The 19,185-nt window shown below is 41.3% G+C and overlaps 1 protein-coding gene across 2 annotated transcripts in view; it reads right to left on the reverse strand.

Moving 5' to 3' along the window:
* Positions 1-11,558, reverse strand: part of PLGRKT (plasminogen receptor with a C-terminal lysine) — a 31,577-nt gene extending 20,019 nt beyond the window's left edge. For both annotated transcript variants that reach the window (XM_067316164.1, XM_067316163.1), the window contains exons 1-2: positions 11,384-11,558; positions 10,958-11,044 (exon numbers count right to left, since the gene is read on the reverse strand). In XM_067316164.1, coding sequence (XP_067172265.1) covers positions 10,958-11,038 — 81 coding nt within the window. In that variant the 5' untranslated portion in view covers positions 11,039-11,044; positions 11,384-11,558. The remainder of the gene's footprint in view (positions 1-10,957; positions 11,045-11,383) is intronic.
* Positions 11,559-19,185: the final 7,627 nt, after the last annotated feature.

Genomic DNA, 19,185 nt, shown 5'->3' on the forward strand with positions numbered 1-19,185 from the left:
ATTTACCAGTGCATTCACCAAGTATTTAATACAATTTTTCCAAATACAAATATTTTTGCTGCACATCTTTTAAAACATCAAATACCAGTCTAATTTAATTAACATCTACACATTCAAGTTACAGTGAAATAATGTTCTAAAGCATATTCTTACAAGACTGATGGTGTTAGAGCCATTTAGAAAATGCTTAACAGCTGTACCACTTCAAGTTGCATCCCTTAGGTATGTACCATAGCACACACATATGCTTTAAAATGCGTATTTCTTCTCCATAAGCAACACCTGAAGGACAGATAAAAGCACAGAACATCTGAGAGTCATGTTCAGAAGTAAAAATCTTATGATTTGTAATTTAGATGAACTAAGCTATTGCTACAAGTACAGCATTGGCAAGAGCCAAGTATCTTTTGGACATTTCTGTGCTGTGTCCAAGAGAATGTTTCATTTGTAAGAAGAAACTGTTAGATTCTTTTTCAGATTCAAAAAGTCAGAGTATGCACTGTTGTATCAGAGGATGAGTTTCCTCAGCACCACTTGATTATTACCTGCCCAGCTATTTAACTTCACGATAATTATGAACTGGAAAAAAAAGCCTTACTTTTTTTTATTAGTAACTACTATTTCTCTGTTTAGTTTTGCATGACTGCCAAAGTTTCAAACGAGCTGTTAAAACAAAGCAGGAAAAAAAGAGAAAGGACCATAAATGTAGTAGATTAGATACAGAGGTGCAAAGGAGCTCCAATACCACTGGCTGGCCCAAATTAGAATAAGATAGTCTTCCCAAGGCTCACTCCTATTGCATTAGGACCCCAAAAGAGGGAAAAGGTTTGGGTAAACAAGGAGAGGCTGGCAAGAATTTTCAAAAAAGAGGATGCAGTACTAACAACTGCATTGTAAAAACAGGTGGACAAAACCTCCACTTTTCCAGCTCTGCTTGACATCAGCATTTTCTTTGCCAAGGAGTATGGAACCCTTCCCATAACCACAAAGCATTATACAGGGAGCAAGTCTAGTAACTATAAACTCCCAAAGAAATCAAAACTGATCTATAGCTGTTTCCTGGCTATTCAAGATTACCTGGGGAGAAGAATCCACTTAAAGTCTGACATAATGAAATAGGGGGAGAGGAGTGATGGCAGGAGAAAGGGAGTGAGACTATCCAGAGATTCATATTGCAGACTGGAGGTTATAATCAAACATTTTTATTATGGGTAAATACAGATTTGTCAGAAGTATATTATTTTTCTAGCCTGCTTATTTCCTCAAAGGTTATGTGTCCTCCCATCAAAGGAGCATTATCTCTGACTCCTGAATGCAATTATGCTTTTCCACAGAGGCTGTATCCTTTTGTCTGATAAGGAATTCTCTCACCGGGAAAAGAAACTAAAGTCAACCAAAAAAACCCCCAAATCCTTCTAAACCCCTGTCCCCAAACAAAAAAGAAAATACTGTAAGCCACAGAGACGGCCCGCAGAGGTGGGCAACCTGACATGCTGGGCACCCTTAGGCTTTAATTCTGAATTCCCTTCTCTGTGATGGTATCTGTTTGTCAGTATCGTTTACACATGGAACAGTCTATCTAACAACTGTCAGTTAAAAGTTAGATTGAGATTTGATTTTTGATTCTAATTTTAATTCTTTTCAAGATAATACTATTTCTCAGTGATATAACAACAGCATATTATACTAGGGAAAAAACAGTGACCATTTAGTCCCATTCATCTCAAAGCAACTAGTGATCATTGCTACCACATATCATTAATCCCGTTTCTGTTAATTCTTTGAATGGAACTGTACTGACTGTTGTTGTTTTAAAATATATTTTAAGATGTTATGAAACAAAGTGAATTGATCTATTAGTGAGCAAAACCAAGGCTAGGCAGACAATTCAGGCTCCACATTTTGGGTTGGGGGGGGGAGGAGAAGCTTCTTCTGTGAAAGAATTAAGTATCTTCTTTAACATTTGATCTATATTTTTACCTTATTGACAGTGAAAATAGTTAATGGTTTAACTTACTTGGATTTCAATACATTTAAAATTCTTCAAATGAAAACTTAACTCGTCAAGAACCTTCATCATTTCACAGCTGGATGCCTCTAGAACATGAATTAGGCTTGAGACTGTTTTCAACATTTAGCTAATGGCTGGAAAAGGGTGAAAAATCCAAACCTCATTTTTCTCAAATTTTGTGAGTTTGTCAACACTATAGATGACAGGGAAAAAAAAGTATTTCTATTTGTTCAGTGGAAACAATAACAAACCAACCCCAAAACTGTCAAAGGGCTTTACATAAGATAAGCTTCCAACCAACCTCTACAACTCTGGTGTTACACAGCATTGCCAAGACTGTTTGGAAAGCATTAGACATTTATATGGACAGTAGGGAACATGCATGTATGAGCTGGCAGTTTAATAGAGAGGGGACAAATCTTCACTTCTAAGAATAATAGCCTACTAAATGACTATGGTTAAGAAAACTCTTCTGTGGAAAACCTGACCCAGAAAGTGTGGAAACTGCAAGAAATTCTGAGCCATGTAAAAATGGATATGCCTGAAAGGAAACCAGGCTAGATGAATTACTAGTTTGAACTAGTACAGACAACGCCATTTCAACTAGAGGACAGTGCTCTGACAAGCTAAGCTACTCATGCTCTGATCTTTTTACAAAGAAATAAACTGCCAGTTCACTACACATTCTAAATTATTAAAAGGTATTATTTCTAGCTTAAGAGATCATTATGTGCATTTGTGCCAGCTGGATGCCATTACTACTTCACATGCAATATGGTTATGGCAAGAGTACCCTCACAAACACTGGTCCCCTCTCACAACCAAAAGCAAAAACGCCTAGAAATTCAAGCTCAGAAATTGTTTTAGTAGTCCTCTCAAGGATGTGTCATGAGGGAAGTAATGGAAACTCAGCACAAGTACAAGGTGACATTCAGGTCAGAGCATTCTTACTTATCTTCAAGTACCTAATTTTACTGGAGGTGCACTTTAGAAGTTAAGGTACTTTCATGACAGAGAAAGCAGTCCCAGTTTTTCAGCAGGAAACACCTCAATGTATATTTTGTCATGTTGAAATCAGCACGCCTTCTTTCAAACATTAAATGAGTTAAGACCCTGAAGTCACAACATGTTTCAATAGATTGCTGCTGTGCATGTGGTACTCAACAGGAGTGCAGAAATCAAGTGATAACTCTTTATAATTCTCAGAGCCTGGCCAGGAGACAGAAGCATGGAAATCCTATCTCACACTATCCACAAAACATGGTGCGCCACAGTCTCTGTCTGTTTCAAAGGTGGCCAAAGCATGATAAATAATTCAGGTTGGAAGGATCTCAGCAGGTCCTGCTCAATGCAGGCTCAGCCACGAGACCAGACCAGGTTCGCTCAGGGCTTTAACCAGTCAGGACTTGAAAACCTCCAAGGACAGGGATGGCAGAACCTCTCTGGGCTCCAGCTCTGCTGCTGGGCTGTCCTTGGCAGGGGGAAAGCTTTCTCCTCATCTCCAGCCTGAACCTCTTCTGGTTCAATTTTTGCCTGTTGTCTCTCATCCTCCTGCTATGCCCCAGTGTGAGCAGACTGGCTCTGTTTTCTTGATAACCTCCTCACAGGTACTGGGAGGCGGATACTGTCTCCCTTGAAGGAGCCCCTTCTCCAGGCTGAACAAGACAAGCTCCCTCAGCCTCTCTTCAAAGGGCCCAGCCCTCAGCCCCCAGCCATCTTGGTGGCTCTCTGCTCAACCCACTCTGATCTATCTACATTTTTGTTGTACTGAGGGGCCCAAAACTGAATGCAGTATCTAAATGCCATCTAACATGTTAAGTAGAGAGCAGCAGTCACTTCCCTTGACCTACTGACTACGCACCTCTTAATGCAGCCCAGGACACTGCTGGCCCTCATTGTTCCCAGGGAACACCACTGGGTCATGCTCAGCTCCCTGCTCACTTGGGCCCCAGGGCTTCCCTGCAGAGTGGATCCCCAGTCAGTCTGTCCCCAGTCTGTACCACTGTCAGGGGCTTTGCCTTTTCAGGGCATTTGGGACTTGGCATTTGTCCAAGTCTCTTGTCAGCCCACTCCTCCCACCTGTCCAGGTATCTCTGAATATCAGGCCTGCCCTCGAGTATATTGACTGGTCCCCAAAGCCTGGTATCAACTGCAAACTTTACAGCGCACCCAATCACCTTCTCCAGAAAGTCCACCCATCCAGGCCGTAAGGTTCTAATTTGGATGCAAGACTACTGTGCGAGACAGTCAAAAGCCTTGCTAAAGTTAAGGTAAATGACATCCACTGATCTTCTCTCACCCACAAATCCAGTCATTTTATCACAGAAGGCAATCAGGCTGGTCAGGCAGGATTAACCCTCGGTAAATCCACGCTGACTGTTCCCAATCACCTTCTCCCCCTTCATGTGCCCAGAAATGTATTCCAAGACAACTTGCTCCATGATTTTCCCTGGGACAAGAGCACGCCAACTGGCCAGCAGTACTCAGATCACCCTTTTGGCAATTTTTGAAGACGGGAGCAACATTTGCCTTTCTCCAGTCATCAGGGACTTTCCCTGATCTCCACAACCTTTCAAAGATGATAGAGCAGCCTTGCTACAGCATTGGCCAGCTCTCACAGCACCTTTAGATGCAGCCCATTGGGTCCTGTGGGCTTGTATGGGTTGAGATTTGTCAAGTCCTGCCTGATTCAATTCTCGCCCACTGCTGGTAGTTCCTCTCCTCCTTGAACTCTACCACTAAGCACAGAGCATGGAGAGACCTTGTCATGAAGACTGGAGCAAAGGCAGCCCCTCAGCCTCATTTGTGTGCCTTATTATAGTTGCCCTTGATACCCTTGCAAGTGTCAACTCCAGATCAGCTTTGGCTCTCCTAACAGCATCCCTACACACATAATATTCCTCTTTTGTAGACTGCTTCTGCCTCAGACTCCCATATGCTGCCTTTTTGCTTTGGAGCTCGGTCCTGAGATACTGTTTAGCCAGGCCAGCTCCTGACACATGTACTTGTTTTCCAGAGTACCAGGATGAACCGTCCTTGCACTTAGAGGAGGTTGTCCTTAAACACCTGACCCCTTTCCTAACTCCTTTTTCCTCCAGAGCTGCCTCCTATGGGACCCCACCTATCAGTTTCCTGAATAAGCCAAAATCTGCTTTGCTAAACTCCAGGGTCTGTACTATGCTACTTTCCTTCCTCACTACGCTCAGGACCTTGATCTTTACTGATTTCATGGCCACTGCAACCAAGACTACCCTTGATTATCACATCCCCAAATTAGTTCTTATGTGTGGATAGCAAATCCAGCTGTACATCAACCCTGGTTATCCCATCAAGTGCCCACCTGTATCAGTTATCACTCACACCTTCCAGAAATTTCCTCAGTTGCTTGTGTCCCACTGCATTGCCCTTCCAGCAGATGTTAGGGATATTTAAGTCTCTCACAAGAAAAAGAGTCATTGATCAAGAGGCTTCCTCTAGTTGCTTAAAGATGACTTGGTCTGCTTTTTCATCCCGATCAGCTGGTCTGTAACACACTCCTATCACCATGCTACCTCCACTGACCTCTCCTTTGAAATTCAATCAGCCTGTCATCCACCACAGAGAAGAACTCCATATATCTGAGCTACTATTTCAGCCTCCCCATCCCCGTCCTTCCTGAACTTGTATACATTAATCACAGCTTTTTGATCATATGAACTGTCCTACCACATCCCAGTTATTCCAATGACGTCGTAGGTACATGACTGCAAACAGCGCTCTTGTTCCTTCTGCTTGTTTCCCAGGCTGCATGCGTGTGTGTACATACATTTGAGGCAGGACTCCTTTCCCCAGAACCATCAATACTCCAGAAACTCTAGCTTTTGTCACTCAAAAGTTTCTGCAAGGACCAGATGTATTCTAGACTTGTTTACTTCATTTCTGCAGTGACAGCAAAATGTTCCTACAGTGCAGCTATGAGGGACAGAATTTATTTAGGATGAGGAAATGTGATTTACTGTTTTGTTTGGAGAAAAAAAAAAAAAAGAAAAACAAAATAACCCCTCTTCCCCCCAAACACTAATGTAAAAATATTCTATGGTCTCCAGTAGAGTTTAGAGCATTTCTCATGCTCAGCTACAGCTGAAGTTCATTTTTTAAAACCTGACCAGGATCATTCTCAGCAGTTAGACAAAGCATATACTTCACTTCATGGGGCAATTCAATATACAACAGATTTTTCTCTTCCATTTCCTAACCAAAATTAGTGTTTCTCCTTCTCCTTAACACTTTGTTTGCACTGTCTTCCCACAACAGTTCCTCACTGAAAATTTCAATAGCTAGATAGCATCAAAAGAGTGCTTACTGCCTTAGGTATGGAAGCCATACATAAGATACCACAACAGATCAGTCGGATATCGCTTCCCCATTTTGGTCATCCTATGTTGAAAAGAAAAAGGCTGCCGTAACAGAACTACAAACTAGTCATCAGTTGAGACCTCACTACTAATGAAAATTAAGTTGCAAGCTAATATATATAAGAGTAGAAAAGGCAAGGCAGTGAAAGGACTTAGTATACCACCAATTGTGTGTGGAGTTCCAAAGAAAATTTTCTTCTGAGTAAGCATATAATTTAAATCAGTTACCAAGGATTTAAAATGCTATAAGGGCTTTAAAAAGTGTATCTCTCAAACCAGAAAAAAATGGTTACTATCCAATACAGCTATTCTCAGACACATCATGGTATCTTCATGTCATTCAAAGCTCTCCTAATATAACTGAAACAAAACAAAACAAAAAACAATCCCAAGCAAAATCTCCACCTCCTCCTCTGAAGGGTATGGCCAAATACTTACAGACTATATATGGGAAACCTTGGAATTGACTCATTTTTCCCTGTGCTGAATTTTTCAAACAAAGGAAGGAAAAGAAACTTTTGAGAGCCAAAAGCAGTATTATCTCTATAAAAATAACAGCAAGGCATAAACTAAAATCTAAACTTTTCTTTGTGGGGGAGGAGAAAAGATCAGCATAGTATCGAGTTGGTAGGGTTCCATTCAAAACAAAAGGGCTTTTGATCCCTCTATGTGCATTAGAAATTTTGACAAAAATTTCACAGAGATTAGCTTTTGCATGCCCATATGCTTAAGTAAGACCCTTTAAGTTGCATTTAGAATGTCTTTTACAAATCAGCACAGAAAATATTCTTCTGTTATGAAAAATTAATATAGTAAGCTTTGCTCTGTGCAGTCCAAGAATCAAGTTCATTAACAGTAATAAATTCAGTTTAAAATTTCCTCAATTGCTTGTCTGTACTGTGTCATGACCTCCTACTATAATTTTGCTTCCGATTACTCTAAATATTATTACATATGGAGTACATAATTTTTTTTTAAAAAGTTGTTTGAAGACTAGGTACAACGTACTTACATTATGCACTAATCATACTTAAGTCTGCTCCATCACAACAACGTGTCTAGCAAGCTTCAACAAAGCATGTGAGTTTTGACAATTCACCATTTAGAGACCTACCTGATGGTCATGGAATATCACCATCTAGAAATATTACAGAAAAAAAATTGTATTTAAAGCGTTATAATCCATGCTGAGGAATTATCAACCGCAAATATTGCTGCACTCTTACTTTTCAGTTTCAAAATGTACAACAAAGGTTGCTTGGTATATCTAAAAATAGCTTTCTTCTTTAATTAGTTATTGAAATAGCTTTTTGAAAGTATACCTTTGGGTTGTTGAAAAATGGCAAGGAATAAAAAAAGAAATTAAGTACCTGCTTTTAACTGCATTAACAGAACTCATAGATCATGAAAACAAAAACTCCAATATACATGCTCCAAGACCAGGAACCTCCTCTTATGCATTCAACCATGCTAAAAGCACTTGGCATGGCCATGAGTTGTAGATCTGATATGCTATGTGTTTGGAGAGAATTCTGCAAGTTACACTTTAAGAAACAGGCTCATGATAAAAATGAAGCCTCAACAAATTTCTACCATAAACAGTTTTCACTAGATACAAGGCGGGTGTTTCATTCTGGAGCCATACCAAGACACAATACAAACAACTGGCAAGTCCTTCAACATCAAGGCAATCTGACAGTCCAGTTTTTATTATTTTTCCAAAGAGCATTAAGATACAATTTACAAGGCCATAAGCCATTCCTTCCACAGTACTTCCCCAAGAAGGGAGTAAAGAAGAAATATGCATATGACTTTGTGCCATCTTTACCATTCTCTTATTCTGAATTAATCAAGCTGGTCTGGGTATCCAGCACAAATCAAAGTGACCCTAAACAGACCAAGAGTTAGCAAACACCCAGGCTTGGGTTTTGGAAAGCTGCTTGTCAACACCTGTCATGGTACTTGCCTTCATATTTTTGCAAGTTTCCTTCCAAGTTACAATCCTCCACAGAGGATAAGGCAGCAACAGAACAGCTTTGTATTACTCTCTCCTCTGAATGGAGAGATATGTCCAGAATGTTTTTTTAAATCTAAGTGTTCCTAAATGTAAATTCTTAGCAGGCACAAAAATCCTGTTCCAAACATTTTACAGCAACTTTATGATTCTTCCTGATCAGCATGGGATAGGAAAAGCACCCACAGATCCTACCTGTATCAACAACTACCACTATTTGTCAGGCAGTGTTTTGCTCCAGATCAACCCAAAGAATTAGTAGTTCATTTCAGAGCACTATCATACCATCACTGTTTGTAGGGATAAAATTCCAGGAGATGTAATTTTTGACGACTTGGGCTTGGAGTAACAACAGTACTGTACTCACCCAACTTTGTAAATTACAGGACACACCAAAGTATTTTCAGAAACTATGAAAAACTCCAAGAGGTCTCAATCCCAGATGCTGCTTTGGGATAGTTTTTTAATTTAACCCAAATCAGTATTTTTGAATCTCTCATGTCAAATATATCATAGTCCTCAAAGGGGAAACCTATACTTTAATGAGAAATATAAAGATTTTCAGAGAAGATGAAAGAGCTAAAAGCATCCATTCCCAGCATTTCACCATGTGAGAGTATCTAACGGTTTAACTTAAGCTACTTCATGCTGGTCCTAGCATGACTTAGCTTCTCCATGTATTTCCAGTTACAATCTCTACTCCTCATTTTCCACACATAGTCTGAAACCTATTTGTCTAACACAGGACTCCAGAAACACCACCGGTTTTAGTCACAGATGTAAGAGATAAATGGCAACTTTTTCCTCTTCCCTATCCTCTCCCACAGCTGAGAGCAGAGCTCTTTTCTTCCATTCTCTGCTGATGCAGAACATAAGTCCTTTTTCTTCCTTGCTCCATCCTGTCCACCTGACATGACTGCACATTTTATGTGTTTTTTAAAAGGTGCAGGTTTTCTGACACGGCTGGTATATCTGCAAAAACAGTACAGATCAGATATGTACTTCTAGAAAGAAATCTATTAGGTCGCCTACTACTACTATAAAAAATAAATAAATACCACATTGAGAGGTTTCCTAAAGTATGATTTGCAATGATTTTGTATGCAATTTGAAAAGGCTTATTTTTGTAGAAGTTGATTACTGATATTAGTCTGGGCATTTGGGAGCATCAAACCACAGCTCTTGGTCATCTGAGGTTAAAAGGAAAATGGAGCTGTTTGCCAACCAAAGCCCCCAGAACCCCATAAGAACTAGTCTGAACCCAAACTGTTTTCTCAACTCCATCTTTCACTCTGCACAGCAGAGGAGAAACAGAGAATGAAGCACATCTCCACTTTAATTTCATCATCATGCTCTCAAACTGAAATCCCTCCCTTCAGTCGGATTTCCAAATGCTTTGGAGGGCATCTGTATAGTAAAGAAAACAGATACAAGTTGTTTGTATACAAAACTTGCTTGCATTTGAGAAATACATAACCCAGCACAAACAGTGATGTTCGCAAATCTTGCAAGAAGTGGAATTTCTTTAAATAGTTAGTGGTTATTCAGTGTATCTTTTCTTATGTTGTCTCCTTTCTAGCAACATTTTCAGTGCTACCTCCAGAGTTCAGTTTAAATGTGATCCTGTAAAACCTAGTATCTGCGGGTACTTCAGCAGCTCTGAACGCCAGAGTATGCCATCTACTGGCAAATTAAGAAATGGGAGGTTCATCTATTGTAACTTCAAATATTTTAAACTTCTTTGTATTCAATTCAAAAGCATACCTAAAAGGAAATATTCCAGTTAAGTCCTTCAGATTGTATTCTAGTGTTTAGTATATAAACAACTTAGAGATCAGAAAATACCTGACAACAGATCAGAAAACGGTAAATAGTGCTACACCATAAGTTCTATTCTGCACAAGTTTGTGAGTTACAGCGCAACAGAAACTGGATTTCCTTCTCTTCCCCAGTTGCTATTTTATTGCTTTATCAGAGTGAACAAATGATCTCCTATGCCCTACTTAGTCTCAGTTGCAAGAACAATAAACAGCCATGTTGTGGCTTCCTCCTAATGTGAGATAATTGGTGTCACTGAACTTCAGAAAGAAATTGTTTGGAAGTTTTGTATAGTGGAAGAGCTGAAACATGTTTAAATCATACTTTTTAGGAGTAACACCAACATTTTATTACTCATGCTGTTACTGATTCACTTTAACATACACATGTAGCTTCACACTTGAGAACTCTGGCTGTGCTTCAGGGAATTGTTTAGGGTACGTTCGCAAAACTACACTCTTAAGGTCTGGCTAGCATAGAAGTAGTTTATACACCTGTAACCCATTAACACAGACTCCCGAGGAAGACACTGGATTTAGATGATAGCAACTTCACACATCTGAATTTGATGTTAGACAAACACATCTGAATTAACAGATTTTGTAAACAGAGCACGTTTAACCCCGGGAAATCCCTTCATTTGAAGCGCGAAGCTTAACTTTCCGCAGAGAGCGTGGCGAGGGTAACCTTTCCGGACGCCGGCGGCGGCGTAGGCTTTACCTGCAGCCGTGAGTTCATCAGCATAAACTCCTGCTGGGCTTTCAGGCTTTCGCCCATCTGTTTCGAGAAGACGAATCCCATCTCGCCCTGAAGCGCGGAACAGAGAGCGCGCGTGAGCGCGGCTGAGCGCGGCGAGGCGGCCCCCGCCCGCGGCCCTCCCGTCCCCGCGGGGCGCCGGCCTCCCGGGCCCGGGCCCGGGCGCACCCCCGCCGCCGCCACCCCCGCCGCCGCCCCCGCCCCTGCCGCCACCCCCGGGGGAAGCGGCGGGCGCACGGCCCGCACACGGCGCCGCGGCGGCCAGCGGGGCTCCTGCGGCCACCTGCCAGGCCGGGCAAGGGGCCCGCGCACGGCGGCTCCGCGCCCGCCCGCCCGAGCGGGCCCCGCCGCCCCGCTCCCGGCCCCGCCGCCCGCGCCGCACCGCCTCACCTCCGGGAGAGGCGCCGCAGGGCCCCGGGCCGAGCGCGGCGCTGGGCGGGCGGCGGCGGGGCGGAAGGTCGCGGGGCGGAAGGTCACGGGGCGCCTCGGCCGCGCGGGCGGCGGTTGGCCGGTGGGCGGCGTCGGCGGGAGGGATTGAAGGGGCCGGCGCGGCGCTACGAGGCCGCTCGCGTTTCCGCGAGGTGGGGAGCGTGGCGAGAGGCGCGAGCTGTGCGTGGCGGCGGCGGCCCCCTTCCCCCCCCCCCGGTACCTCCCCCTCCGGGAGGGGGCGAAGCGCCGGCGGGGGCGGGACGGCGCCGCGCAGGCGGCCGCTCGCCGCGCCGAGGCGAGGCCAGGCGAGGCCAGGCCGCTCGCCGCGCCGCTTCCCTGCATGAGCCGCGGCCCTCCTGGCTTTTGCCTGCAAGCTTGCTTCAGGGTTTTGGTGCAACACTGAAGCTGTAAACTGTCACCGCGCTCCACAAGCAACGGGTGTGATGGAAGAGCGCAAAAGCTGCTGAGATGGATTCGCGCCGCAGCTCGTGTCATTAGTAGTCTCCTTATTCACTTCTATTCCCTGCTTATCCCCTAAAGTATTCCCTGCTTTACGCCATAGTAAAGTGCATTCATCATGAAGCACTAATTTAAAGAGCAGAGGAAGAAAATGGCCTGTTTGCGCTTGCTTTCAGAGGGAAGACCTTTGCGATACATCATGAGACTTTTGTTAAGGAAACAAAACTGGTCGTATGCGTCTGGGGTTTTGACAACAGCTTATTTCTACTGTAACCACGAACAGTTAACTTTTTTTTTTTTTAAAGCTAATTTCAAGTAAACATCCTAACTCTTCCAGCAGTCTGAAAAAAGGCAATTCCATTCGACTTAAGCGAATTATGCATATATTTTTAACCCAGAAGTATTGTGACATTAAAACTATACTCCACATTTCAGGCAACTTCAGAATATATAAATGCTCATGCAGTTAATGAATTCAGTTAGTCAACATTTCATGCTAGTTCTTACGGCTTGGATAGATATTTTTAAAATGCACAGAACAAAAAGTTCCAGTTCTTCAGTGAGATATACACAATTTTGCTTTTTTTTTTTTTTTTTTTTTGCTACAGAAACAGTCCAGAGGAGCTTCCTAGAACTTGCATTAAATGTGTGTACAAACCATGGCAGGATTACAACTCACTTATGTTACATCTAGGTGAAAAGTATAAATTAGTAAAGAAAGGAGTAATTAATGTCAAATGTGGGTGACAGCTAGGCTTTGGGTCTTATTCTGCCTTTTATAATGTGTTACTGTTTTTCATCATTTTGTGCCATCGCCAACCATAATTAAGGCTGACTTTCAATTCCAAATAAATTAAATTTTTGTAGTTAAGCAAGTGTGGAGACGAAAATTATAGTCCAGCCATTGGCTTTTAAACACTGATAGAAGTATTGGATAGGTCCCCCAGAACTGCTCGTATTAAACAGTATCTCATTAACATTTTCAACACCTGTCTGAGAATATATGACAACGCTCAGTACCTCTCAGTACTGAGTTTGAGGTTTCACGTTACAACAATTATCTTTTTCCAGAAGGAGTCTTTTAGCTCAAGATTCAGATGTAGTTTTCAAACACGTATCTGCTAATGTAGTGATCTGTCAGTGATTCTTATTGTTGGTTTTTATTCATTTTCTAAACACAAATGCTTTTATGAAACTTTTTTGCAAAAATGTCTGAGGAGACATTTTTCCCACAAAAAATATTTTTCTTTTTTGGTACTTTCTTCCTGTTTTCCCCCTTTTTAGTGGCAAAACAGAAATAAGAGAAAAGTGAGGAAAAAGGAAAAACTGGGCTATTTCTATGGTGCAAAATTACTTAACATTTTTATTTCAAGTCTTTCTATGAACTTGAAAACAAAAGTTTTGTGACACTGTGAAAATGTTTGTAACTTCTGAAAATCATTTTCACTTGTCCATGCATAGTTTTATGGAGGCATGCTTCAAAGATACAAACATCAAAAACATTGTGGTAGGACATATTTCCTGCTACAGAGATTTGGCAGTCCAGGTCCCTATCAAACTTACATAGTCAATTTACCATATGGAAGAAGTCTGTTGACTTCAACCAGACTGCTTATAACTGTAAACACTTTCAAGGATAAAGGCCCTGGTGCAAGATTCTGCATGCACTTTTGAAAGTGAGTGGTTTTTACCCACAGTTAATAGTTTTACTGCAGTGATTATAGTGTTCACTTGAATAAAAATGCTTGCTTAAGTTTCTGCTTATCTAAATATTAGTTGCCAATCTTCAGAAAGGAAAACGGTACTGAAAAGTCCTGTCCTTTAACTTCACTGATGTTTAATATGTGCATACAGTTATATATAGAATTTAAACATACTGAGCCATGAAGGTGTAGTGAATGACAGCAACAACCAAGGGAGGGGGAAACAGGGAAGCTTTTGGTGTGACTCACAAAATGAAATCTGGTGCAGAGAACTGGAAGATACACCTGACTACATTTAAATCTAGTTTTTGTGGAAGGATGCATGGAAGTTTCTCAGATATATGAATGAGGGGTGGCTATGTAAAATATGAAAAATGGAGATTAGAATAATTATGGGAGGAGGTTAAAATGGATAAATGTTGGCACATTAAGAAGCAGGCAGAGAGAAAAGCTGTAAGAGAGGATCAGGAAAATGACAAGGCGGAGGAGGGCAGGAAAAAGAACTAAAATTAATAGATGAAATTAAATACAGAGTGCTGATCATAGAGCTGCCTAGCAGTGAACAGAAGAATATAGCATCCAAGCACGGAGGAGTGGTGGTTTGCGTAGCCTGCAAGAGGGTAACATGTAACTCCTTGATATCTAGCAAGCCATTTCTGATCCAGGGGAAAAATTTCCTGTTATATTCCAGTTCTGCACGAGATGGCAGTAATGCACTAGCAGGCAGCAACTGACCTTTTAGTTTGGCCTCACTGGGAAAAATGGTCATTGATCAGTCTTTCACTGGTATATCTAACGGAATGTCATTTTCCTTCAAAACAGTTTAGCAAACATATCCTCTGCCACCCACACCTTCCGCAGTCAAGTCAACTGTTTTGGCTTGTCTGGATTTTTTCCAGCTCCTGAGCAGAGAGATATTCCAGACTGCAGTAAAACCGCTGTCTTGCAAAGGTTGCTGTCTGTGGAGGTGTAACATGTTTGGCCAGATGACACCGATTTCCTAGAATAAAGGATTGGGGGGCAGCTGTGACTTAGTGGTTGGGAAGCGGGGCTGGTTTCTGAAGAAAGGAATAAAGATTTCTGGAGCAGCAGAGAGAATGGAGTCTAGTTTGGTGTTGTTGTGTGGCGTTAAAGAGCCACTGTGGTTTATTCCCGCAGAGGCGGGAGGAGCTGGTCTGGGAGAGGCAGGTTTGAGCTACGCCAGGCTCCAGGCCCCAGAGAGAGCCCATCTGTGGCAGGGGCTGCAGCTAGCTCCTGCCGCTTTTTGCTGACACCTGCTTGCTGCTCCAGGCACAAGCCGAGCTGTGTTGTTTTGCTGATGCTGCCAATATTCGTGGCAACCCATGGGACTCATCCTATTCCAGTTCCTGCCCCCTGGCTGCCACAGAAAACCAGAAACACCTTGACAAGCCACAGTCAAATGTAGAAAGACTATCTGTCTTGCTCAGCGGATTGGTACTTATCCTGCTCTTCATCAGCGCCTTGCTCACACTGTGTTTCAAATGCGCAATGAGGGAGCGAGAGCCAGGTTGAAATGGTACTGCTAAGTCTACCTTGGTGCTGCGTCGCGTTGCGGACATGCTTCGTCAGCTGAGAATCCTTGTCCTGTGGAATACAGTTCGGCAGTGCAGAAACTGCGCTTAGGCATAGGCTCTTGTTCAAGGATTCCAGGCAACGGCCTGGTGACTGCCAATCTGTTAAGTCATGATATGGGCTCCGCAGAACTGTGTTAAAAAGTGAAACAAACAGTGTCTTTAGCATCAAATATTGCATTGTTGGATCGTCAGCAATTCTGAAGGTAGACAGTGTTTCATTAGTCCAGATAGCTGTAGGGGTTGCTGCTATTGCAAAATACCCACGCAAAATCATAAAGATGTTTTGCAGTAATGCAGAACTGGCGGTCATTTGGCAGGTTGTAATGTCTCCTTCATTCTTGTCATCTTTTAAAAAATATTTAAATGATAATTATGTATTTTCTCCTGAAATAGTTGGTCCAAAAATGAAATGTTAGAAATACTGTATTTGCTGCTTAATTGAAAAAAATAAGTAACTTGTAACAGGAACCACAGCTAATATGAAAAAGGGGGGTCTGTGTATATCTTGCATATAGAGTGCTAAACTTCCCTTTTCTGGGCTTTGCCTTTATTCTTCTTTTTAAGACTCAAATTAGAGCTGTGTGTTATCAGGAATTTATTTCTCTTTCCCTCTTTGCCTATTTTCTGGAAATTTTTTGTTACCTGTTATGATAACCATCCACGTGACTTTGATTCCTAAGTTGCCATTATAGCTACGAGGTGTCTTATTTTATAGTCCTATTACCTGAAACTCTGCAGCAGTTAGTTCAATGACAGGGAAAACAGGAAATGAAAAGCATTCAGGTAAGCAAACATGGTATTTGTGCCTCGGTCAGACTTTATTAGAACTTTATTTAATGTACAATTATGATTTTAAAGTTGACTTTCATATAAATTAAAAGCAACCTTGCTTGGAGATATTTGCTTTAGGGTCAAATGACTAATGTTGCTAATGAAACACTCTCCTGAAAACCATAACTGGGCCAAATTCACCCGGATTTGTCAGTGTAATTCCATTAATGTCACTGGGGCTACATCACAGATAAAATATACTCTCCTCCGATTTGTTACCTGGCCTAAATTACATGTTAGGAGTAAAATATTTCTGACTAGGTGTAAATGGGAAATAACTCTAACTTGTGCCAGTATGGATGCTTATTGATAAATAAAATGAGATTTTTACAAGACAAGAAAGAAAAGGAAACATGGTTAGAAAATCAGCTAGAATAAATGTGGGAAAGAAAGTAAGCATTCTTTCTGTTATCTTTATATGTGGTGCACATGGGTGAATCAGTTTGAATTTCACCATAATGATTTGGGTGTAAAACAATTCATTATCCATTTCAGCTTCATACACCAAATGAAGAAGGAAGCAAATTGTGCTAGAATTTCTCCCCCCCCCCGCCCCGAGATATCCTGTCAAATTAATATTTGGAAAAGAACTTGTATCCATATCAGTCTGCCTAATTGATTGACACTTCAATATCCATCTAACTGGAAAGGACATTTACAAAATTAAATTTCAAAATATGTCTTAACATTTTCCAAAATGCTCAGTAAATGGACAGCAAATACTCATTTAGCCCCTTATAATTTTGAAGCTACTGGATCAAAAACAGTTAAAGAACTTTAAAGAGAGAAAAATTAATGCTCTAAAATCACAGTCTTTGGGAGACTGGTTTTCCCATTTTACCATAGCAGATTGAGCCGAGCCTCTTCCTTACCATAACTAGAAGCATGCTTACTGAAAACATGCATGACTGCAGGATTTTTTAATCCTATGTTAATTACTTTTAAAATCTTTTTTTGTTCTTTAATCCTAATTTTGTTCAGCAAAAAATCCAGTTTTAAGTATTTCTTAAGGACAAAAAAATTATTAGAATACTTGAAGATTTTTTTAAGTTCTCTTAATATTTTACTTTTGAGAAAAGGAAGTAAATGATAGATCCAGTGAGCTTTGAAAATCCTAGCATGTATATGTAGTGAATATAAACCTGAACAGCTCTGACACATCATTTTTGTTTGCAATAAGGGAAGTCCCAGTGTTACCTAATCCTTTTAGTTAGCCAAGTACTTATCAGTAGTGAGGTTAATAAAGCTGCTTGTAAACTAGCTTCCTCTTCATGCTGGGAATATTTTTGCAGTCTTGTGTTGTTCTTGTTCTTACTAGAATGACACTCCTCAGACCTGTATCATCGGGCTTTAGAAATGCTTTTGTGTCTGGTTTGTAGCTTTATTTTTAATGTACAGTATCTAACTGAATAGTTAAATTTGCCCTTTACAAATGTCATATTTATTATTAAAGAGTGTAGATCTTACTAAAATACTAGCTGAATTAGTCATCCTGGTTACCTTCATGACAGAATAGCAGAGGAGGCCTTGAGAAGTGGAGACACAGGATGCAGTGTACAGGCATGGGGTGATAAGAGATGGGGCACAGGTTTGGCATTAGAGAGACACAGCTAAAAACAACTCACCAGCGGTCAGTTAAAGCAATGCGGACCTGGAGCTGGACATAACTCGTTTTAGAGGTAACAAAGAGAACAAAGAAATAGTAGCTGGCATGTGTCAAAGACTCCGTATATAGTCAATTCAGGTGTAACGTGGAGCTGCAGACCAAAGTTTAAAAGTGGAGCAGCAAAGTTTAAAGCGTTAGAAAACATGTAAAAATAGTCCTGGGTGAATCAAAGGCAGGTAAGTAAAGAAGGAAGGATGAGCGAGGAGGAAGAGAAAGAAACCATCAACATAATACTCCTCCTTGTGAAGGACTCCAGATGCTGACAACTCATTGTAACAGCCCTCCTCACACCAGAATGAAACCACCAGTCTTAGGACCCAGAGGAGCAGGGGGAAAGAGGGAGCATAACACCAGGAAAAGGGGTAGAAACTAAGAGGTGTGTGTGCAACAATTTTAAATTTATTATTATTATTGAAACTTCTTCTGCATAGACATATTCCTTCTTTTTCTGTAATTAAATCTGGACTAATAATGATTATTAGATTAGACTGTTAAGATTTCAGTTATACTAACAGTAAATTTGTGGCTTTATTTATAAGGTGTGTTTCCTCTTTGCCCATAAACAATATTTTGCCTGTCATTAAACTTAGTGTAGTCTGTTTTCTCCTTAAACATGCTGAGGCTAAATGCACCTTTACATATGGCTCCATTAAGGTACTTGTTTGAGAACAGTGGAGAAAATGTACAGCAAAATGGAATATGGCCATCCAAGGCTGCTTTCCTGTGCTCCAGCATCCTCAGGAAGGATGTAATAGTACTGTGTGTAAGCTGCTGTTATTTCCCAATATGGAAATTGTTTGCACATTCCATTTCCATATGCAGTATGAAATAAGTGTCAGTAACTCAAGCATTATTGAAACTCAGACTTGTCTCTAATGTCAGATTCAACGATAAAGTACAACTAAAAACTATACACCAGTAACAAAGCAGGGCATTTGTTAAGGTTAGGACAGTCATTAATCAGTAAGTCAATAGACCAGGAAGAGGGACAAAGATGGAAAAATGAATTTCTGTAGATGGAATACTCACTATACAATTTTCAAATGCAGGCATAAAATTTGCAGGTGAGCACATAAACACTGTGGTCCAAAATGTACAGCAAAAAGACAGTAAAGCATTCTAGCAGCTATCGCGTTCCAAATCCAGCTCTGCATCTCTGTTTGAAAGGGATCCAGCACACAGAGTGGGAATAACAGTGGCTGGTGCTGTGGTTCTGATTGAATGGAACAGTTCTCCTCATCTTCCTTTCCAGGGCTCATGCCATATGATTTCAGAGGAGCTGGATCCAAGTCTGTGAACAAAACAAATCTTTGTCAAGCATCTTAGTCCTCGAATACAGCATGGTTTATGGGTAGGTATTCCAGTGGCTTCTCAACCACTTGCTGGTTTATGGCCCCCTACAAAATTTTGGCTGATGTACTGTGAATGGCAGTACTTGGTCCTTACGGCACAAGGACCAAAGAGGTTTGCATGTCCAAGGTATCCTACAGTTACACATTTGTGCCCTGG

Source organism: Apteryx mantelli, chromosome Z (genome assembly GCF_036417845.1).
Source record: "Apteryx mantelli isolate bAptMan1 chromosome Z, bAptMan1.hap1, whole genome shotgun sequence".
In the NCBI taxonomy this organism is placed as follows: domain Eukaryota; kingdom Metazoa; phylum Chordata; class Aves; order Apterygiformes; family Apterygidae; genus Apteryx; species Apteryx mantelli.